The following is a 23,893-nucleotide window of genomic DNA, read 5'->3' as shown; positions in this document are numbered from 1 at the left end:
AATAAAAGGTGATCAAATATTGCTATTGATGGATTGAAATACTACATAAGAGATATGAGTGTTCCCGTTACATTCAAAAGTTGAGAAAGTTGCCGTACAGATGGCAATGGATCGGATTTGGATCGGGTGGAGCTTCACCCGCATCCATCCATTATCCTAATTGCTCCATCCACATCCATCCGTCATCCGCTTCACCCATCATCCATATCCGTTCGTCCATCATCCGCGGATGAAACGGGTGGAGCGGATGATAAATGGATGAGTACTAAAATGAAAAAAAAAAACTCAGATAAACTTTAATTTTTGGTTATTTATATAATAATTTTTTAAATTTATTAATAAAAAAGAAACAATAACAACATATTGTTTGAAAAATTAATTTGCAACAAAAAAAAGACAAGTAATTTTCTTGCACATTCTATATTTTATTAGTAAAAATCTTTGATTAAAAATTTAATATATATTAAACGGATGGGTGGATGGTTAGCGGGTGAAAAAAATATCATCCACATCCGATCCGATCCATCATCCACTTCATCCGTCACCCGCTTCTCATCCATTTAATTCGGGTTTTCGTCCATTTATTTTAAGCGGGTGGAGCGGGTTAGCGGATATCCACTTAATATTGTCTCTCTAGGTACTCTGTTTATTTATTTTTTGGAACAATAATATTGTATTCTTTGATAAAATTAAAAAAAAAAACCTAAAATAAATAAAAATTAGACGAACTTTAAGTAATAGCCTGAAACGCAAAGTGAAAAAAAGTTTGTCGAACAAAGCGAGTAGGTATAACATAATTATAAATCCAATCCATATCAACTAAGCTAACTATTAAAAACACTCAAAGATTGTTAATTGAGATGAGATAAGATCCTATGTATTAAACACATTAAAAAGTTGGAGCATATCATACCACTTAGATTAGTAGAGAATATTAATTTCCCACTATCTTAAATTAATTAGGTATTTATAGACATTATTCCAACTTACTTGGGAGTGAATCTTTTCTTTATCCTCTAAAACCAAACAAATTTAATTTATTTCTCTTTCTCGGAAGCAATTTTAATTAACCAAACACTACACCTATGTTGTACGGACGTGATTAAAAATTGTAGTACGAGATTGAAGTTAGCATTCTTTAATTAACAACATAGTTATTCATATAAAATAACATAATATAGCATATACTCTTACATTATAAACTAATCTGTGCAACTTTAAACTTCTTTAGTGAGGGAGAAGGTAGTTTAGAGGGATTCTGAGGTGTACAACCTTCGAGATAATTTCGTTACTCGTGTTTTTTTTTTTTTTTTTTTTTTTTTTGGAATAAAAATAAGAAAAAGGTGTACTATGCAAATATAAATTGTCCAGGTTCTTAATCATTTTGTATAAGATTGAGTGCATCACAAATTTGTTATTCCAATGTTATTGACAACAGAAGATTCATATCTTGGTCATCACAATTTAGTCACCCAATTTATCCTTAATTGAAATAAACAATCAATTAACATGGCTTTGGATTTGGGTTTTTATAGCTTGGAATTCCATGGCTTTTAATAATTAGACACTTAATATGACATGATTCATTATCCTTATATTCTGTTTGGTTGAGAAGAAAATCATACTCCGTATTATTGTATATATATACTGTAGTTTAAAAATAATATAATATTGAAAAAAAAATCCCACTTTCATATGGTCCGTTGTTATAAGAGTGGAAATAGTTTTCTATAGTGTCGAATAATATTTTCCATAGACGGATTAATGTTTCTTATTAACAGAAGAAATGACACAATACTTTATCTTTCTCATCTCCTATTCCATTTCCTTTAGTTTTTCTAGTGATTAAATAAACGAAGTTGAAAGACTAGATTATTTGGCTAAATTTTTAAATAGACAATACCAAAAAGCTAAAATTAAATATTGTCTACATCAATTTCCCTACGTGAATGTCTTTACTCGCACATAAATCTTCTTCGATCATGTTCCTACTCTTATAAACCCTTTTTGAATCATTGCATCAATTGAGATCTCATTTTTATTTACAAATTATCTATCTATAAATGAAAAACTTAAATAAGAAAAACAATTAAGTTGATATTATAAAAGTATACATCAACACCAATTGAACAAAAACTCATGAATAGATTTTTCCTTACAATTGAAATCACAACAAATCATATTATAGTGCATAAATAATGTAAAATTCAATTGACGCAATATTATCAAAGTATTTACTTCACAATATTTTCTTATGTACTATGTAAATGCAACATAGGCAACTTAGCTCATAGATAGGAAACTCGGATCACAAGTGACGGACCTTGTTTACATCAAAGATAAAAAGGACGGTGAATGTAATCGATCTTTTCCTTGAGTTTCCAGACATGAATATATTGTTGAGTGCGATAAAAGATTTCACAAAGGAATAAACATAACGTAAGAAGACAGCCATAATCATAATTATTCCCTAGACTATCACACCAACACTGAATGGGCAGCACTCCTGCTGGCTTTGGATCTGCACAACCTGATCTGAAACCAGCAACATCAACCTGTACTCTGGTTTCCTAAATTAGCAGGACCATATGACAGGCGTGAAGAAGAAAGCTGGCTTTCAACAAACATGTCAGAATAATATACTATAATGTTTATAATTTACCTCTTCAAATTGCCAGTCTAATTATAACAACAATTCCTCGTACTTTTATACAACTACTTGTAATAAGTTACAACTATGAAGCCTGATACGCCCACATTGAAGACTTGCTCCTTGGCTCGATATGCTCTCCAAGAAACGGGATAAAAATAAACCCATGGTAAAACTCGCTCTTTACAAATAAATCAATCGACCAGTATAACAATGATACTGACGGTAAATAACCTTATCTACCTATTCTTGTTTCCCAGGCACAGGAAAAAACATGACTTCTCGAGTAATATGGAAAAAATAAACACAAAAAGAAGGGAGAATAAAAGAAATAATAAAGGAATCACCCTACCTAAACCCAATATACAAATTCTACGCTTCTGTTGTCCGTACTTGATTATGTACGAGGCAGTAATCAATGATCTACATTCAGCCGCCTCAGCTCAGCTTGGAAAGAGGGACTAGAACCAAGTGTGCGGCGTGCAAGACTCCTAATGTCATCGCGCGAACAATCACGTGATATGCGAACAAGTTCCCACAGAGCACCCCCATTAATCATGTCCTTAGCATTTGCCTCTGAGCAAGGGGGATAAAATGGTTTGTAAATAACATGCAAAAAAGATGGCATAGGTTGAAAAAGTTGAGGTATATAGGAAGCATACCATGTTGAGCAAGGTGGCAGAGTGCCAGTTCAATGTGCCGCCTAATTGATGAGGCTTCATTGTTGGAATTATGTACAATCCAAGGGAGTGCACCATCCTCGATAAGCAGAGATCTCCCAGTTCTAAATCCTGCAATTTAAAGGACAATATTTAGAGTGGGAAATTAGTGAATAATTACAAATTCATAATAGTCCTACAATGCATCCACTTGACTGCACCAAGACAGATTTTTCTTCCATCAAAACAGCACATAAATAATATTCTCAAGACCGCAAAAGCAGCCCTTACAAAAATATTATTATGCTGACTAATAATAAGAAGTTAAAAAGTATGCAGCAAGGTGTTGAAATCAAAAATTCAAAGTGAAACTCGACAATAAATGTGAAATCCTTCATGCCTTTGATTGAAAGAGGAAAGGAAACAAAGAATCTATCGCAATGGATTTTTTTTGATTTGAACACAAATCCATAGATTAAGTGGAGTGGTTTAGGTAATAATTCAGAAACAAGACGCACAGCATCTAAGGACACCTAAAATCTCAACTCCAAATTCCAACGTAAACAAATTGTACGATGCCTTTTTCAAGTTGATCTTTTAGTGGGCAACTGAGTATTATTTCAAGATACGGAAATGAGTAATATGAAAGTTAACACGACAAAACAAATGTAAGAATAAATCCTACAGCATGTTCAATACAGAATTAGAAATTCAAGCTCAATTATTCACAGTAAAAATGTGTTGGATCAGTGGTATTATCCCGTAACCCAATAGATTTTGGATTGATACTGCTCAACCAGCTACAAACCCTAAGTAGTTAAATTTTAAGCCAAAACAACCCAAAAAACGTAGTCCTGCAGTTTGGTATGGAACTTAATTTTAACCATAGTATATACAGTAATAGTGAGAGAGACAGAGAGGAAACGCGGCTAATATCTTTGTATTCATTAACAAACAATCATATGGGGGTTAACAAGAAGCAGCAACAGGTAGATGTTTAACATTAAAAATAGTTGATCGTATATACCTTGAGTTGATGCCCTGGATTCACATTTTGCAAAGTTTGCAATCCCACGAGCAACTTGTGCAAGAACATCAGGGTGTCCAAATCTGACCATCCCCAACAATGCCTTGATACCACCTTCACCTCTGAGTTTGGCCTGCAGTTTGTCTGACAGAAATTTGGTAAGTAATACTCAACCAACTTCCTACCAAAAAATCAAGTTTTTTAAATTCTCAGTACACACACACACACTCCGTAGTACATCATATTTTGTAAGACAAGTCTACTATAACATCACAAGATCTACAAAAACTTAACACTAGCAAATCAATTGCACTATTTACCATGATTCAAAAATCTGGGTGCTACGATCGAAACCCAAATACAAAAATTCAATTTTAGGTAGAAAGACCTTTAGGAAAGGTAATATAGGTGAAAGTCCATCAACCACAACCAATTATCTTTTAAATCACATTATGATTTCAAATGAGCTTGATAAGAGTGCATGGACTAGCTCACTATATGGACATGGCTTATCCCCTGTTACCTCCCCCCACCCCTCCCTCTTTTTCTCTCCCGCGAACTGCAATCCAAAAAAAAAGAAAATTCATACATGAGCAATACAAAGTAATTTAAAAAAACTAGAAACAATTTGCATTCCTGTACCCACTTTCATACCGCAAACTGGTTAACACTGCTTTAAAAAAATGAAATTCAGGCATTAAGTAATGCTGTAATGACATCAAAATTTTAATAAGCTAATGACAAGCTGGATTACAATTAAACTGCTTGAGGTCTAATGTCACACACTCCCCCCCCCCCTCCCCCCTCCTTTCTCTCTTTCCCCACTTACTTTGAAATAGCACAATTAAAATCACTTTAAAATAGCACAATTAAAATAACTAAAAGACTTTTAAAGTCAATTGTTCATTAAAGCCATGGTTTACCATTGCCACAAAGATTAGCAACTGCTCCAGCAATCATGCGAAGGGTTTGAGGATCCTCTGCTTTAGTAGCTGTTACTGATAGCAAACTTACACCTCCTTGGGCCATTATTAGCTCTTGGTTGGTTTCTGAAGTGACAAGAAAAGGAGCAAATATTAACTTAACAGCATAAGTAGGAAAAGATAATGGAGCCTGATAAAAGAAAGGTTAACTAATTCACCGTTCATTGCTAAGTTTGCAATAGCACCAGCAGCAACTCGATGTATGGTCTCATCCTCAGAGCTTCTAAGAAGATTTAGCAAAGAAGTAAGCCCACCGGCCTCAACAATCTTCTCCTGGTTAGTTTCTGCAGGATCAAGGAGAGTGAAATCGTCAAATCACAATGAAGTGACGTCAGAGAAAAAACAATTTTCTAAGGTATTTACCTTCTGCGGCCAAATTTGCAACAACTTTCACAGCATGAATTCGTACGTCAGCGTCTTCTGCTTCAAGTAATGACAATATCTTCTGCAAACCAACTGTAAGGAGACTGATTCTTGTTAAAACAGAAGAGTGCAGGAAAACAAGCAGTATTAAACAAATTCAAGAGAAATTTACGCTATAGTTGCTTACCTTGTTCAAAGAGTTTAGCTACTGAACTCTTATCCTCATTTCCTGCATCATCTGTTTGAGGTTGAACGCCTTGAACTTGTGTCACTTGAGTATCAACCTCAACATGAACTTTAGAGGTCCCATTGTCAAGTCTTCTTCTAGTCTATACAATAGCCAAGATAAATTCTTTTACAATCCACAAATGCCTTCCCAACTTATGATGCAGTTACAGAGATTTGCAAGTAATTTTTTGAAAACAAGCTTCTGGCACCAATCTCTGATATCAAAGAGATGGCAGCACAATGCAATGAAAATCCTTTCCTTTGTTTTTTATGCTGTTGCTTGTCCAAGTATCTAGCTTTCTTTAAAACAGAACATTATTGCATGTACCAAGGCCAAAAAATAATGATAAATGTTTCAGTTTTTAGCTTAACATGAGCATCCACATTTCCACACCAAGAGTAGCACCAGTGCCATGGAAAGTAGACAACAAGTTGATATGAAGTCAGGTGCACTAGTGTCACGAAAGAGGGAACTGTTGTCTTAAGCCTTTGCTTAGGATAAGATTGACAGACAGTTTATAGGATTTCTAATGAATACTGGTAGGCTGGTAGCAACTAGAAACTAGACAAGCTCACAAGATAGAGATGTTAAACATCGTGATTTTTACCTCAGGAAACTCGAGCTACAATGCAAAATTCCATTTCTGAAGAAGAAATTTACAAAGATAATGATCTATTACTAGTTTCACTTATGATCTAGACCTACAGTGTATGAATTCTGAGTGTCTTGATGTCTGGAGAGAACACCATACCTCATCAGCTTCAAAGCTTAGTTGCAACAATTGCCCTTGTAGCATAGCTATCTCACGTTCAAGTTTTTCTCGTTGGTTGGCCTCATCCTTCAACATCTGATGAAGCTTTAACATTTCAGAATTTGCAGCTGTCTGAACATAAAGAATGTAGTAAGTCTAAGATTCAGCATCAAGCAATGGAAAAAGTACATAACATTAACTTAGCTACTTTCAATTGAATCAACATACCTCTTGTTTCTTTGATTGCGCAAGCTGCATTTTAAGATTGGATGCCTCATCTTCAGCAGCCTTCCTCAGAAGCTTTTCACTCTGAAGCAACCTTTTCACCTCAGTAACTTCTTCATTAGCATGTACCTGACACGCCTGGCATATAAACATTAAAAATGCTCCTTGCGCTTCATACACATATACGTGGAAAACTACGGAACCAATGATATGTACAGCTAATCTACAATAGCTTACACAAAGCTTAAAGAAAGGACTGTAACCTTGGCAGAAATATATATATATATATATATATATATATATATATACAGCATTACTGGCTGATTAATAAGAATATATGTGGGTTGTGTCCAACAAATTAGCAAACAAAATAATACAAAGCATCAAAGACATGAAAAGTTAGGTTTCTCATACACCAAACAAATTAAACTTAGAGCTATACCCAGTGAGGATAGTTTAAAACAAGCTCCCTATCTATTCTATAAGGAAATTCATGAAGTGGTGTCCACATGAAAATATCATTTTACCCCTCGTAGGTCAATATTAAAACTGGGGGGGGGGGGAAAGAGAAAAAAAAAAAGTCCAACAGACAAATCAAATAAAACTGACAACACTAAATTACAATTACAATTTAGGGGAAGGGCATGTTAGCCACAATCTATTACAAGTAACTTGGGGAATAAGCTAGAGGTTTGTTAGGAGGGATTTTCTATAAATAGGTCTCATTAGGAGAAAGGGGACATGTTATATAGCGTGGTTTGTTATGGGGAGAGAGTGAGCCTGTCAAAAGCTCCTACTAAGGAGAGATTCCACCTCTCAAAAGTGGAATTATTAGTCAATTTACTGTAATTTTCATCGCATCAATATAATCATCATTTTCTTCTCATTAGCCGCCATTGTTAAGTGCTGTAAGCTACGTGAGTTCCTAGCAACAAAACAAACCCTATAACAGTATGACAATCACCTCGGGCTTACTCATCCATGTTTTACGTCCAAAAACCAATTACCTTTCTGGCTTCCTCAGGGTGTTTTACCTTTTTTTCCAAACAAATAAATCATCTAGCACCAAAAAAAATATACTTCATAATTCATGTTCGATTAATCACTCCATTATAATACCTTTATCATATTATAATAACATTATCCAAGTTTATGTGATAAAACTTACACGATATGAAAGACAATTATGTTTCAAATATTGATTATTTATTATTAGTATACCTTTAGATATTTTTTCCACAACTAATGCTACTTCTGTCTTTATAAGTGCAACACTTTCCATAAAGACCGATTTTTTAAGAGCAACAATTCTAAAAATAGAAATTCTTTACAATTTTTTTTAATCTCTCTCCCTCTCCAGCCATGGTTCCCAGTGCCTACTTTTACTCTTTTTTTTTTTTTTTTAATTCCTTCCTCTCACATCACTTGCTTTTAAATAAACTATTCACTCACTTTCTTCTTTCAATAATGATATTAGATTTCCCTTATTATTCTATAATTGATTTCCAAAATATAATTTAACAAACATTCTAAATTTCAATCATGCATTGCGTGAATAAAGAGTCCGTTCACTATAATACCAACACAACAGCAAGTCCCTGGAAGTTATTCTACCATTAAAAAAAATCAATTAGTTCAAGCGTCAAAGCAATCTTAAGATCACATATATCAAGACATATCATCCAAAATCACATTGGATATGTACAATTAATACAAGGATCAAGGTGCAGCTACATGAGGATTATATGGTTAGGAAAAGAAGAAAACATATGAGCATTTAAACAAGCCCACTGCTGTAACCAATTTAAGTGAAAAAAAAAAAAAAAAAAAAAAAAGAGAGAGAACTGAGGAAGTGAAAAGGACACTTAATTGGCACATCGTGTGAGAAGTGAAGCATGAATACCTCTCTTGTGCATGATTTGACTGACATATCATGCTTAGCACCAGATGTACTGGCTTCATTGCTTTGCTTTCGCTGATTGATTGCCCATTGCTCCTCAAGCTTCTTTACTGCCTCCATATAGTCTTTCTGATATTTTAATCTCTCTTCCTAGAGAAGGAAATCATTATCAGTAACTCAGATTTAGAAACAATAGACACAAATTAACCATAAGAACAATAATTTTAGCACTGCTTGCAACAGACACATGTCTTAATATATGCTTATGGGATTAAGGCTTTGATTGATTGATTGATTTGCAACAGAACCAGAGTAGACTTAGGCCATGTTTGGTAATTAGCTGATTGATATAGCAGATTGTATTAGCTGATTTGACTAGCAGGTTATAATCGCTGGTTATGAAAAAGTGTTTGGTAAATAGGTGTTAATTGTTCAATAAGCTAATTTTAAAAAGCTCTTATAATGAGCTTTTTCTAAAAGAGCTCTTTAAGCCCAAAATGCTCTTTTGAAAAGCTATTTACCATACACCCAAATAGTAAGAGTACAACAGTGTGACTACGCCCACTGTGCTGGACCACAGTTGCTAGGACAGAACAGAAATAAGTTAAGAATCATTGATAGCCTATGATTTCAGAGTTCATTTACCAACTACAAGAGAGGATTCCTGGTGAGGTGGCTTTCCCTCACACCCACCCAGGTAGAAGCACCGCCCTACAGATTAGAGAAGTTGGCTTTTCCCTCCCCAACCACCTCAAAAAATGCTTGGATCGCACAGATTATGAAACATGCCAATTTCCCAAGCTTATGCTGCTTTCTCTCTTCATTTTATACTAAATGCCTGCCTTAAAAGCTTGACACAAAGACATGGTGTTGATATCCTTAACGCACCAATTTTCACCCAGAAACCTCAATTCCTTCATCCACATATTGGTAAAGGAATGAAAATAATGACAACAGGAAAGGTACATAATATATGCTCACAGATGAATTAAATATAAGAACATTAACTGATTAACAAGAATAACAAACATATAAACTTGAAATGACTTGTGTATAGATGTAAAATCCGAGAAGCTTAAGCAAAAGTCTGTTAAGATCAGGAAGGGTTTTTTTTCCCTTAATGTTGTGTCCTGAAACCCTGACAAATTTTTACTCTGTATAATGTGTCCTAGTGTCTAACATTGGACCTGGGTAAAGCAGACCCAATCACCAAAAAAATATTGTAGAACTCCAGGATGGTTCAGCATTTCCAGCTGGCAGCGTATTCCAATGTATGCAGGAAAAAACAGGTATGCAGAGACTGATAGTTAATGGGCTAAAGGGAGTCAGAAATACTAGAGAAGCAAACAAGCAAGGTTCACCATAAGCAAATGAAATGGAAATCATCCAGGAAATGTTATAAAATTCTAATTTATTACTTGTTCCAGGTTCAGCCTAAACATTACTTTAAATTACTAGAATAATTCTTTATATCCAACAGCAGAAGGGGGAAAAAAATACAATCAATATTTAAAAATTTCCAAATTAGACTTGCTTTCTCACTTAGCCATTTTATTAGAAATTGATTGTACATAATTGATGACCTTACTAGAACAGGATCTGTTCTATAGGATCATACCTTTATATCCTTGATTGTACATAATTAAATACTGTATATAGAATTACAGACCGGTAAGGCAGAATTACCTCCAAAGCATCAGCGTACTTTCGTTCAGCATCAGATACACGATCTTGTGCCTCCTTGTCAATCTGATCAATCCTGTCCTGGAAAGCCTTTTGTAGCCTTTCACTTTCTGCCATTAATTTGTCTAGTTGTATGTCAAGCTTTCTGGACAGACTTTTATAATCGAATTCTTCCTTTATTTTCAACATGTTTTCCACCTTCATCGCCTGTAAAATATTATGAACCATCATCATGTGAAGCCAAATATACAGTAACGCTTGAAGAGACGCTAATAAAGACATAACTTCAACAATGGCCCCACATGTAACTCAAAATTCATATACCACCTTGGAATATATTTCTTTTCTTATTGGAGAAAATTTTCACCACTAAAAAAACAAATATTGAACAAACGTAACTGATAACTGCAAGTGTACAAAAGATACATCTGTTCTCATGAAGACAGTACAGCAGTTTACACGAGAGTCCATTTTATTATATACAGAGAACAACAAGATAGTATAGGTTTGTGGTTTGCCACTCACCCTTTGTCCAAACATTATGGTGCTCGCTGTTTCACCTCGGTGACGTGAGGATGGCCCAATTGTAACAACCAATGAAGTCCTAGCAGTACCTGACAGCACATGAATTGCCTCAGTATACATTCATACATGTTCAACCTTATATTAACTGGCCACTAATTAGGTTGGTAATGAGAATTTATTCATATAAAAATACTCTAACATCCATCATGCAAGATACAATCTAGTATATTGAAAAGGAGTCAAACATGAAAGAAAAATAACACAGCTGACCACCAAATGAATCTCGAAGTAACCGAGTAAGCTTTGAATCGCGAACTGGAACATGCGCACTATTTTCTGCAAGAGCATTAATACACTTTCCTAATGCACTTAAAGAGAGATTGATAGATTTAGCTTCCTCTAGGGCATGACCATCACTTCCTGGAAAACACGAAGCGAGGAAATCTTAGGGCATGTTGTCATTGAGAGGAAATTTGACCCTTAAAGCAGAAAAAATAGCAGCACAAAGCCAAAAATAAGAAACATCAAACCAGGATTAGTATAGAAATAGTGAGGCATTGAGGAAAAAAGGTACTAACAAAAACATCTAAAACAAAAGAGATGAGATAAGAATAGCAAAATTTTCAAAACGAATTATATAATCAGATACCATAACACCAAATCCCAGTTAAACAAAAATGTGGTCTTGAGAAGCAACGGGGATTTCCTTCCATAATTAGCTAAAATATGCTGTGCTTTGGGGAAAAAAAAAAGGTAAAATAGAACACATAGGAATGCAATGTGGAAACTGTAAAGTTCCCATTGACCTCTCAAAGAGAGCTTTAAAATAGGAACAAGCAAGTAAAGAAAACAAAATGATCTCTTCAATAAAGTAATTTAGGTAAGCACCTGACTTGTCAATACGCTCAGAACCTGCAAGATCAACTACGACGAGTTTGCCCTTTCGCACAACTGAAGGTTTGAGGTTTTTAACATGAGAGCTACTTCCATTCTCATTTGGTAAAGCTGAATCCCTATCCTTGACAGATCTTCTCACATGTACCTGCATGAATGCAATGAGCACTATGAGGTTCAATCATGAAAGAAGATGAGAGTAGACATCACAATACAACCAGCTATAAGAACTTATAAAGAGAGATTTTATAACCATCAAAATAGCATGACTACGAGAAGATTCTGTATTCAATTTGGTATTTGTAGCAAAGCGGTGTGCTTCCCCTAATCTTAGCAGCTCTAGGAAGCTCTTTTGATCCTTGATTTCAACACAACTAGCACCAGGGAGCGAAACGTCTCCAGACTTTGGATCTTCCATGATGGAGATGTTGTCATTACTAGGATTAAGTAAATCTTGTATTGTTTCCATGTACAACTACAAGGAGTTTATGAAAGAAATGATTTCATGTCATATATTAAATTATTAAATCAGAGATATTTTGTACATGCCAAACTTCATCATGGGTCAGAATGACATTTTAAAACAAAGGATAAGACATGAATTGTTTTTTTTAGAGATTCTCACAAATGTTTTCAAGGATACAAACCTGGAAATAGGAAATTAAGACAGTATCAGTATCCAAACGAATACCAGCCAAAATATCCTCCATTGCACGCACCATAATTCCACGACCAGCTGTATCTTCCTCTCCAAGTTGTCCTAGTGTGTAAGTTTTTCCAGTGCCAGTTTGTCCATATGCCATAATTGTTCCATTATAACCATCCAAAACACTCTGCAGATAATGATAACACACGGAATCATGTAGTTGAATAGATAACATTTTCCCAGCGCATGCAAAATGCATATGGAGTTAGATGTAACAGATGTAGCAGTGCATCAAGTGTTTCACTAATGAAGTGTGCAGAAGAAAGAATACAAACCTCCACAACAGGTTTCGCCACAACCTCGTAAATGCGTTTTTGTGATGCGAATTCGGTCAGAACCTCATCAAACTCATAAGTATCTGAGTCCCAGTTGTTCTTACGAAGCTTTAGTCTTTTAAGCTGTGGTAAACAAATCAGTTATCTGACAATGGAAAATTCCATAGGAAACCTAAAAGAATTGGATTCCAGCAAAAAAGTAAAACCTCTGGTTGTAGCTCTACACAGTCTGCAAAATCAGCATCTGCAACCAACTCCTCTGCGTTCCTAGGTCGTAATCTCACAGCAACTCGTACTCTCCCCAAAACTAGTAAAAACAAAGGGCAACATTATAGATTTCTTAAGTCCCAGATTAGCCTTGATTACAAGGTAAATCACATATTCTAAACTTTTTGGCTTGAGAATATACAATAATGTAGACAAGACTATGAATCATTCCATACAGGTTGTTACAAACACTCATCGCTTGTCTAGCACAAAGTTGCAATGACCCACTAAGGTAATGAAGATAAAACTAGGGATTTTTTTTTTCTAATGGAACTTCCTGGGTAAACTTCTATAGTCACAAAAACTTTTGTATACATCCGATATACAATAATATTACAGTACAATAATATTTGGAATGGGAGATTAAAACAAATAGATGGGGAGAACTCATATTAGGCAATAGAGACGTGCCACGTTGAAAACACTCACATAGGATAACTTACAATTATTCAACAAAAGTTAAATTTTGTGATAATGTGAAATGAGTCTAAAAGTTAAATTTTGTGATAATGTGAAATGAGTCTTGCAACCCAAACAAGGAGAAGGAGAGTTTGGTCCACAAACAAGGCTAAGTAGATTTCATACTAAAATCAATTGGCAATAGTAGGAGTAACTCTTGTACCTTATAAAGTGGCATCATCTTTCCTTTTTCTTCAATGTGGGACACTTACAAGTGGGCTATAGGTCTAGCAACCTCAACAAAGAGGAGGAGAGTTTGGTCCACAAACAAGGCTAAGGAGATTTCATACTAAAACCAATTGGCAATAGTAGGAGTAACTCCCCAACCTTATCAAGTGGAACCATCTCTCCTCTATCTTCAATATGGGACACTCACAAGTAGGCTACAATGGGTTTCAACACATCTGCACATCAAGCAAGTGTTTTTTTTACAATTTATTTCATCATCACTTCAACTACCTAGACTTGGATACGTGGAATAAGATATTAAAATAAAGAAACAAGTTTTTTCTTGTTTTTTTTATTTATTTATTTTATTAATAGATGGGGAGAACACATATTATGTAACAGTGACGTCCTACGTTGAGAACACTCACATGGGATACCTTACAATTACACACAAAATCCATTCCTGCTTCCTTAATTTATGATCTTGCACAATCCAACACATGTAGGCATAACACAAGGAAATGAATTGTGATAGGTCTTTCAACTATCAAGTAGCACCTTGCACTAAGGCTGTATAATTCATAGCAAAATTTGAGACAAGACCAAAAGAAGAGTTCAGAAAAGACAGCAGTTGTTATATCATGTAAGAATATTCTCAAGGGCAATCATAAGAAGAATACAACATGACACCTATGTAACTATAATTCTTCATCTAGACCCGATAACCAGTGCTCGGCCCTCGGATACCTTAATAACATGACAAAAACAACAGATGATATCAGGTCCCATACTGTAGTCCACCACAGCCATTTGATATTTGTCCTCAAGTCCGAGTAGTCCAGATATATATCACTTCCAAGTTCCAACCTTACATAATCAATGTACAACTACCCACACAAATTCATCCAACAAATATTAACTTCCAATTAATCATTACCAAATTTGGAAACTAAGTTGAAGGCATGTAGCAGAAATAATAAGCATTATATAAACATTAATTAAACCCATAATTTCATCATGGATTCCAAACTTACAACAAGAAGTATCTAAGAAAATGGATCAGCACCCAGCAGAATTCTAATAAAAAATTCAAGGGGAATAATTACACAAACCCTAATGGATAATTAAGTATAATGATAAAAAGCTAAAAGCGGAAACATTAATTACACCAATCCACCCATATTTATATCCGAAACTTAATAATTTGAGCTAAATGTCATTAATTATCATCACATTTGAAATAATTAAGACAATTAAAACGGAAAAAAGAACGAACCAGCGGCGTCGTTTTTGGCGGAGGAGAGAGAAGCAGGGGAACTCCGACGAAGCGAAGAGGTAGCAGAAGACGAAGATTTATTAGATTTAACAGAAACATTAGAAGAAGAAAGAGAAGACCTAGGGTTTAAATTAATGGAGGAATTATGAGTTTTATTAATGGAGGATTTGGAATTTCCATTTCTGGAATGATTCCAGCTTCCACTATTAATCGACATTTGCGAAATTTGTTCTTCAATTCAATTCAATTAATCGCAGAAAAATTGAAATGATTTTGATGGTTGAAATGATTATGATGATTGAAATGATGAGATAATTTGAAATTAGGGTTGAAATTGAAAAGGGAAAAAAGGAGGACAGTGAAGAGAAATGGAGAAAAAAGCTAGAAATGGAGGAGAGAGAGTGGTGGAGGGGAAGTAAATATAATGGAGGGAGAGAAAAGAAAGTGGACCAAATCGTGTCCCCGAAGTGGGAGTGTGAGAGGGGAAGAGTATTGTAAAAGTGCGCACATTTTTTACGAAATTTTTGGGTTTCTTTCCTAATTTTGATTTAGGATTCCGGATCTTAAGAAATTAAGGTAGCGTGATTCGTAGTAGGAATGTAGGATTGCGATTTGCGAATTGGGTTCAGCAGCTTGTGAGTGAGTAACTCGAGTTGACTCGACTTAATTTAAAACTTTCAGTGATATTAAATGAGGTGTACAAGCTTTAAATCGCTTGTATGATTTGTGAATAGTTAAAATTAATTAAATTTGACAAAAAGTAAATACTACTATATTTTGTCTTTATAGGGAAAGCTAAACACTTAATTAGAAAGAGTAGATAATAATTTATCTCGAAATGACTAAAATTGCAACAAGCATATTGACTCGAATTGAAATTTTAATTTCGTATAAGTCGAGTAAGGAATTATTGGGCTTAGCAAGTAGCTGACACAAGCAAAAAAAGTTAATAAGACCTTATTTAGTTTACCTTATTTTTGCTTATTTGATCTGGTCTGATCTGATATGATCTTATTGTCTGATTTTATCAAACTTTTACCAAGTGTATTATAATTTATAAGGAAAAAATGTATCAGGTGAGATCTTATTAGATTCATAATATTGCTTGTCAAAAAAAAAAGATTCATAATATTGTGTATTTTACTATTTTATTAATATGTAATTTTCATAATTTTTTTCATTACAAAACTAAAGATATTTAGCAATAAAAAAATTATACATAAAATGATGATTTGATCCGAACTTATTTTTTCTAATCTGAACTTATTTTTTCTAAAATAAGTAAAAATAAGGTAAACTAATCTAGGCCTAAGTCTAGATGAGCAACAATTGGTTCACGTCCTTCACGGTCAACTTGCACAATAAAGCACTCTTGGCCTACTCTGTAGCATAAAGAAACTTGATTAGTTTTGTGTGATGCATATATATACACCATGTACTGTACTCGGAAATATCCTCGGGAGAACAAAGCACGTAGAGCAGCTTGCTAAAGAAAGCTCATATAATTCACAGGAAAAGAAAAGACTTAAAAGAGTAGTTCAAATATCAATCACTATGCATGAATCTTAACACAGTATAATTTAACCTGGCTTGTGGACCTATGATGCATTGTAATTAGAACAATAAAGGTATGATATGATGTTGGATTGATGTATTGAAAATTCCATATTTCTTCGTGGCCTGTTTTGTTTACTCTATTTGACTTATTTTAAACCTAATAAATTTATTAAGTTAAAAAAAAAAAATAAAAAAAAAAAATAAAAAAAAATAAAAAAAATAGGTCCTAATAAAGGTTACTCGAGTACAAATTACATCTAAAATAACTCTAATTTGTTATTTGAATGTGTGATAGTATTTTGTATATAACAAAAGACTTCTGAAAATTGGATATCTTATAAGTTAAACACAATTATATGATATGTTAGGATTTTTGTCATTAAAGTTGGGCATGAACTTGGGATTATTCCTATAGCATGACAAATTCAATACCCATGCATGCATATTAACTAAAAAGCAAAACAAAATTGTAAATGAACATAGCCTAACTACTTAAATAATATTGCCTTCGTATTCATATAATCAACACGTACACTCGATCACTAAAATAATAATTCACCTATATATAACAATTATTAATAAAACATTTCCAGGATAGTTTGATAATCAATATATAAAACACCAAATTGGCAAGATAACCACCTTATCAAAGTTGTAACACTTTGACTTTTGAATATATTTGTTTAGATTAATTAATTTCAACATGACATTCATCTTTACATGTTGTATTAATAGATAATGTGGTTAAAGTCAATGGAGATTCACTTTTGTTGACAACACTTCAAACCCTCAATGGAAAAATTATGTGCAATTTAATGAACATATCCCTACCTTATAAAAAGTATAACATTACTCTTATGAATAGTGTGATATCAATTATACCCTTCAAAATGTGCATTTACATATATAACCTCATTAATATGTATAAGTTTTTTAAATGAATAGTGTTTGACAATTATATCCTCAATTTTTTTTTTTTACTCATATTCACTCATTAATGTTAGTTGCCTTGGTATACCTGGCCTCTAAACATATTTGTTTGCATATCAATAACTATATTTGTGATTTAAGGTCAAACCGAAAGAACTTCCGGATATGGCTAACTATAGCGCGCGTTAGTTACCCTAATAATAAAATAATATAATATCCTACAGTATAACTTTGCATTTATTGTCAACTTTTTTCTACCAAATTTGATATATATCGTGCTAATGCTCGAGTTTTAATATGGAGTATAAAAGGTCATATTAATGTAGCTATTAATAATTGAATAAAGTAGGTGAATTTTAAGCTTGTACATCTAAAAGTTTACTCAAAATAAATTAGGTCCCATAAACTATTTTCTTGTTCATTCCACCCCTGGTGTTCATTTAATGGCATACACTTCTTTTGCCTTTCTGGACTTACAGTTACTACTACTGTGAACTTGTGAAGTATATAAACGGTATATCCCTACCAACATAAAGTAAAGGTAAGATAGTACATTGAACTTTGAAAAAGAGTGCTAACCAAACCATGATCCATCTCACCTTCCAATATATTTTTTTCTTTTTGATTCATGAATTGAAGAGAAGTGGTAGAGAAAAGACCTTAAAGAATACGTTAGGGGAAAAGTCTTTGAGATGAGCTATCACTCTTGATGCTTGACTCTTTGATTTATGTAATGGCATGATTGGATAGATACTTCTTCTCATCATGCATCTTTTACGATTGCTCGATTCTTCTTTTTGAGTCGAGTTTAAATTAAAGATTTTCTTAATTTCATTTTAGTTAGCATGATCCTTTAAATACACTTTATCTATCTCTAATATGTTTGAAAATATAGAGTTGTCTATCATCTAATGAATACAACTTCATAAAAATGGCATATTAATATATTATTAAGATATATGTAACATGTAACAATCTTTAAGGAATGGAGAGAGTAATAATACTTGTAGATGTTTTTTGTAATTATTAATCATTTATACAATCTAAAAAATATCCTTGAGTAGTTACGTACATTTCCTCTGGTTCATTAAACCAATTTGACTCTACTAAAAATAAATAAATATTATAAATAAACAAGTATAAGTCTTTAAGGTGTCTGATTAACTACTACTACTACTCCTCAATGCTTACTTTCAACATATAAATTTTTACACTTTTTTTTACTAATATACAAGCAATGATACAACGTTACAACTAAATAAAGTTATGTATTGACAAATGTGTCAATCAAACGATTGCAATATTATGGAATCATAGTTAATTAATTAGTATATGGTACAATGTGACATACATTAAATTTGCTAAATAGTGATCCTTGATTGATCAAACTAATTATACCAAAACTTTAATAATTACATATAAAAAGTAATCTAAAATGTGAAGAGCTCTAGGTCGTTCTCACCTCACGTCCTCACCACATAATTTAAATGTTACTCCTAGCTAATTAGATCATAACTTCACATACAGTACAATCAACTGTTGAGAAGAAGGAAATGGCCCAGACATTCTAACAGTTAGAGGTTCTGTCAATGACCACACAAACCTAAAAACAAAACCCAAAATAAATGCTTACACGTTGATAATAAGGCTAGAATGCCTAGAAATAAACTTATAAAGCTTAGCTAGGAAACCAACGCCTAAGCCAATACCTTTTGCCAACCCCTATATATAAAAAGTAAGGCTCAAAAGACCTTGTACCATGATTAATGAATAATAATGTTGATTTAATTAGAAATATAAGGCCATATCTAATTCATGCTAAGATATATAACTAGTAGTGCTAGCTGCTTTGTGCTCATGTGATGGAATTCCTTCAAATAGGTAAATTAGCTAAAGATAGAATTATTCTAGTCTTCTACCATGCAACTTATTTTTCTTGATGCAACTCATACTACCTTTTTTATTTTATTTTTTTTCTTACAATGGTAAGAAAAAAAAGTAAACATCAGGAAATCCTCCTCACGAGGGGGCTACTGTGTCAAAAGAAAGGATGAGAAATAAAGAAGAATTATAACAAGAAACTATATTCAAGCTATCTCTAACTAAATGATCAACATTTGCTATCCATTCCGCTGCTTGATTTGCCTCCCGAAAGATATGATGAATGCTCTAGTTATCGAAATTGCTAAGAAGAGAACAAATGTCTTTAACAATATGATCAATTTGCCATGGTATTGACCAGATGACTTTAACGGAGTTGATTACTAAAAGAGTATCATCACCTTCAATAATAATATTTTTTATCCCACACTCAAGAGCTAGAAGAATGCCTTTATGAAGAGCCATGACCTCTATTATGAAAACCTTGGTGGTGCCGAGGTTGAAAGCGCGAGCTCTTAAAACTGTCTCATTGATGTCTCTGATCAGAATCTCTGCTGCTGCTGACTTGTTGAGTATTGAATCGTCAAAATTAAGTTTTGTAGAAATTTGTTGGTGGCGCCTCCCAGGCAACCATGTTAGTGTTTGTTGAAGAATGAGAAGGAGGAGTATATGAGGATCTCCAAATAGGAAATCTTGATGAAGAAAAGGTGTCGGTGAGAATTTTATAGTGTCACTCATTGAATGCAAACTGTGCTCAATGGTAAATTCTAGGAATACAAAGGGTTCTTGGGGGAAAATTATAGAATTACGCTCTTTCCAAATTGTAGACACCCATTTGTGTCTCCCCAAAACCAAACCCAGTGATAAGTACCTTTCACGTAGAATCATAATCGAATGAAACGAAAGTGTGGAAAGGTCTAGTGTTGCAGAAAGTTTTAATTTCTTTTCTCTTCTCTCTGTTTTTAAAACTTTATTTTTAGAAAACAGCCAATCCAGTTTGGTTGGTCCATGATATGGGTCCAATAGTAGTTTAGTTGGATGGGGCTAGCAAAGACCTTTTCCAATGATATATTATAAGCCCAATTCCGATGAATATTGAGGAAGTTATGGCCAATTTACCAAACTGGGCCCGGTTTGAGCCTTATGTGCGGCCCAATGATCTAGGGGAGGGCCTAATATGATTTATCATAACTAATGTAATTAGGAATGGTTTTAGTCTTCTAGAATCTTCTAGAAGGTTCTTTTCATTCCTAATTCAATTAGCATTGATAAGTTGACTTTTCAGAGTTTTAATCAAAATCAAATAGCATTTTCGAAGGAATTATATTATTTTATCCTCCAGTACGGTAAACTTATCGGATTTTCGAAAACGCGTTAGAATCAAGACTAGCGTCCAACCCCAGGCCTTGGCGCCTGGCGCTAGCCATTGGTGCCTGGCGTCAGCTAGCCAGGGTTGGCGCCAACCTTGTTTCCTGAGCGTCAGACTCTGTTTTGTTAAATTATCTTTTTTGGCTGATTTTCTCTATAAATATCGTATCAAAAACTCCGTTTTCATGGACCAATTCAATTCATTCGCAAGCTTTCATCAACAATCATTAATTCTTTAGCATTCTTTCATTCAATTCTTTCTTCTTACTTTGTTTTCATACAAAATTCCGCATTCATTAGATCTAGAAACACCTAGCCATATTCGAAGTTGTCTTCGCCCTAGACGTGAAAGGTTTTAATTTCTGAGGGTTTGGTCCCAAATCTCTCTTTCAATTATTTAATTTAATTGCTTGGATTATTATTTTCCTTGAAGTTACTAACGTGTGTATTTTGTTATTAGAAAGAGGTACGAAGCGTCAAAGTAAGTACTTTAATGGTTTAATTGATATTATGATGTAGAAATCATGCTTAGATTGTTATTTTGATTCCTAGTATCATGTATAGGGTAACTTTAATATTAAGTATGATTAAAAGTACGATGCTTCCTATGTTCTTCCTAATATTTATGATTGTTAGTATCATGTTAGGGTTAAAGATTTGATTTTTTATGCTTAGTGACATGCTAGGGTTTGTTATTAATCTTGTTAGTATCATGCCTAGGATCTTGCTATGTTTATTATGATTTAATATTAACATGAACATGATTATGATTATAATTATTGTTATGGTTATTTATTATGTCGCTTGATTTATTCTTTATTGCTTGATCACCTTCATTGCCTGTTTAAAGGGAATTTTGTACTTGTAATCATGCTTAATAAGATATTTAATAATCTTGTTAGGGTTAATATGATTATGATTTCAAGTGATCGTCAATAATAGATTTGTTTATGCATTAATATTCAACCAACATAGATTAAACAGGTTTAGGGTTAATCCTATTGATTGTATGTTAGTCAAAAAGCGCACATGAATACGATCAGAATAGTGAATAATTACACCATAACTAATTAATTAGTATATGGTACAATGTGACATACATTAAATTTGCTAAATAGTGATCCTTGATTGATCAAACTAATTATACCAAAACTTTAATAATTACATATAAAAAGTAATCTAAAATGTGAAGAGCTCTAGGTCGTTCTCACCTCACGTCCTCACCACATAATTTAAATGTTACTCCTAGCTAATTAGATCATAACTTCACATACAGTACAATCAACTGTTGAGAAGAAGGAAATGGCCCAGACATTCTAACAGTTAGAGGTTCTGTCAATGACCACACAAACCTAAAAACAAAACCCAAAATAAATGCTTACACGTTGATAATAAGGCTAGAATGCCTAGAAATAAACTTATAAAGCTTAGCTAGGAAACCAACGCCTAAGCCAATACCTTTTGCCAACCCCTATATATAAAAAGTAAGGCTCAAAAGACCTTGTACCATGATTAATGAATAATAATGTTGATTTAATTAGAAATATAAGGCCATATCTAATTCATGCTAAGATATATAACTAGTAGTGCTAGCTGCTTTGTGCTCATGTGATGGAATTCCTTCAAATAGGTAAATTAGCTAAAGATAGAATTATTCTAGTCTTCTACCATGCAACTTATTTTTCTTGATGCAACTCATACTACCTTTTTTATTTTATTTTTTTTCTTACAATGGTAAGAAAAAAAAGTAAACATCAGGAAATCCTCCTCACGAGGGGGCTACTGTGTCAAAAGAAAGGATGAGAAATAAAGAAGAATTATAACAAGAAACTATATTCAAGCTATCTCTAACTAAATGATCAACATTTGCTATCCATTCCGCTGCTTGATTTGCCTCCCGAAAGATATGATGAATGCTCTAGTTATCGAAATTGCTAAGAAGAGAACAAATGTCTTTAACAATATGATCAATTTGCCATGGTATTGACTAGATGACTTTAACGGAGTTGATTACTAAAAGAGTATCATCACCTTCAATAATAATATTTTTTATCCCACACTCAAGAGCTAGAAGAATGCCTTTATGAAGAGCCATGACCTCTATTATGAAAACCTTGGTGGTGCCGAGGTTGAAAGCGCGAGCTCTTAAAACTGTCTCATTGATGTCTCTGATCAGAATCTCTGCTGCTGCTGACTTGTTGAGTATTGAATCGTCAAAATTAAGTTTTGTAGAAATTTGTTGGTGGCGCCTCCCAGGCAACCATGTTAGTGTTTGTTGAAGAATGAGAAGGAGGAGTATATGAGGATCTCCAAATAGGAAATCTTGATGAAGAAAAGGTGTCGGTGAGAATTTTATAGTGTCACTCATTGAATGCAAACTGTGCTCAATGGTAAATTCTAGGAATACAAAGGGTTCTTGGGGGAAAATTATAGAATTACGCTCTTTCCAAATTGTAGACACCCATTTGTGTCTCCCCAAAACCAAACCCAGTGATAAGTACCTTTCACGTAGAATCATAATCGAATGAAACGAAAGTGTGGAAAGGTCTAGTGTTGCAGAAAGTTTTAATTTCTTTTCTCTTCTCTCTGTTTTTAAAACTTTATTTTTAGAAAACAGCCAATCCAGTTTGGTTGGTCCATGATATGGGTCCAATAGTAGTTTAGTTGGATGGGGCTAGCAAAGACCTTTTCCAATGATATATTATAAGCCCAATTCCGATGAATATTGAGGAAGTTATGGCCAATTTACCAAACTGGGCCCGGTTTGAGCCTTATGTGCGGCCCAATGATCTAGGGGAGGGCCTAATATGATTTATCATAACTAATGTAATTAGGAATGGTTTTAGTCTTCTAGAATCTTCTAGAAGGTTCTTTTCATTCCTAATTCAATTAGCATTGATAAGTTGACTTTTCAGAGTTTTAATCAAAATCAAATAGCATTTTCGAAGGAATTATATTATTTTATCCTCCAGTACGGTAAACTTATCGGATTTTCGAAAACGCGTTAGAATCAAGACTAGCGTCCAACCCCAGGCCTTGGCGCCTGGCGCTAGCCATTGGTGCCTGGCGTCAGCTAGCCAGGGTTGGCGCCAACCTTGTTTCCTGAGCGTCAGACTC

At 33.8% G+C, this 23,893-nt stretch overlaps 1 protein-coding gene across 2 annotated transcripts; it reads right to left on the bottom strand.

Annotated features, from left to right (window-relative positions):
* Window positions 1–2,211: 2,211 nt before the first annotated feature.
* On the bottom strand, window positions 2,212–15,576 carry LOC110702572 (kinesin-like protein KIN-UA). 2 transcript variants are annotated; one of them, XM_021880300.1, is made up of 19 exons: window positions 15,041–15,576; window positions 13,077–13,177; window positions 12,871–12,993; window positions 12,537–12,722; window positions 12,143–12,364; window positions 11,884–12,037; window positions 11,266–11,415; window positions 10,996–11,084; window positions 10,474–10,677; window positions 8,791–8,937; window positions 6,891–7,016; window positions 6,663–6,794; window positions 5,870–6,011; window positions 5,683–5,775; window positions 5,478–5,603; window positions 5,260–5,385; window positions 4,337–4,480; window positions 3,313–3,441; window positions 2,212–3,226 (listed from the first exon to the last, which is right to left on the bottom strand). In XM_021880300.1, exons 1-19 carry the CDS (start codon window positions 15,255–15,257, stop codon window positions 3,066–3,068), a joined length of 2,772 nt encoding a protein of 923 aa, XP_021735992.1. In that variant the 5' UTR covers window positions 15,258–15,576; the 3' UTR covers window positions 2,212–3,065. The 2 variants fall into 2 exon arrangements, with proteins under 2 accessions (XP_021735992.1, XP_021735991.1); XM_021880299.1 differs by having other exon boundaries at window positions 6,891–7,025; window positions 15,041–15,575.
* Between the last annotated feature and the right edge of the window lie 8,317 nt (window positions 15,577–23,893).

This window comes from Chenopodium quinoa, unplaced genomic scaffold, assembly GCF_001683475.1.
Source record: "Chenopodium quinoa cultivar QQ74 unplaced genomic scaffold, ASM168347v1, whole genome shotgun sequence".
Taxonomy (NCBI): Eukaryota; Viridiplantae; Streptophyta; class Magnoliopsida; order Caryophyllales; family Amaranthaceae; genus Chenopodium; species Chenopodium quinoa.
The sequence above is the reverse complement of the archived record's forward strand: the minus strand, read 5'-3'. Positions and strand labels throughout refer to the sequence as shown.

Bases quoted from the DNA above. Each gene is read 5' to 3' on its own strand.
- LOC110702572 (XM_021880299.1), bottom strand. From the start codon at position 15,257: ATGTCGATTAATAGTGGAAGCTGGAATCATTCCAGAAATGGAAATTCC. The intron at 12,723-12,870 runs GTTTGTATTCTT...CATTATCTGCAG, and splicing joins TGGCGAAACCTGTTGTGGAG to AGTGTTTTGGATGGTTATAA. The intron at 11,416-11,883 runs GTGCTTACCTAA...CGTGTTTTCCAG, and splicing joins TGAGCGTATTGACAAGTCAG to GAAGTGATGGTCATGCCCTA.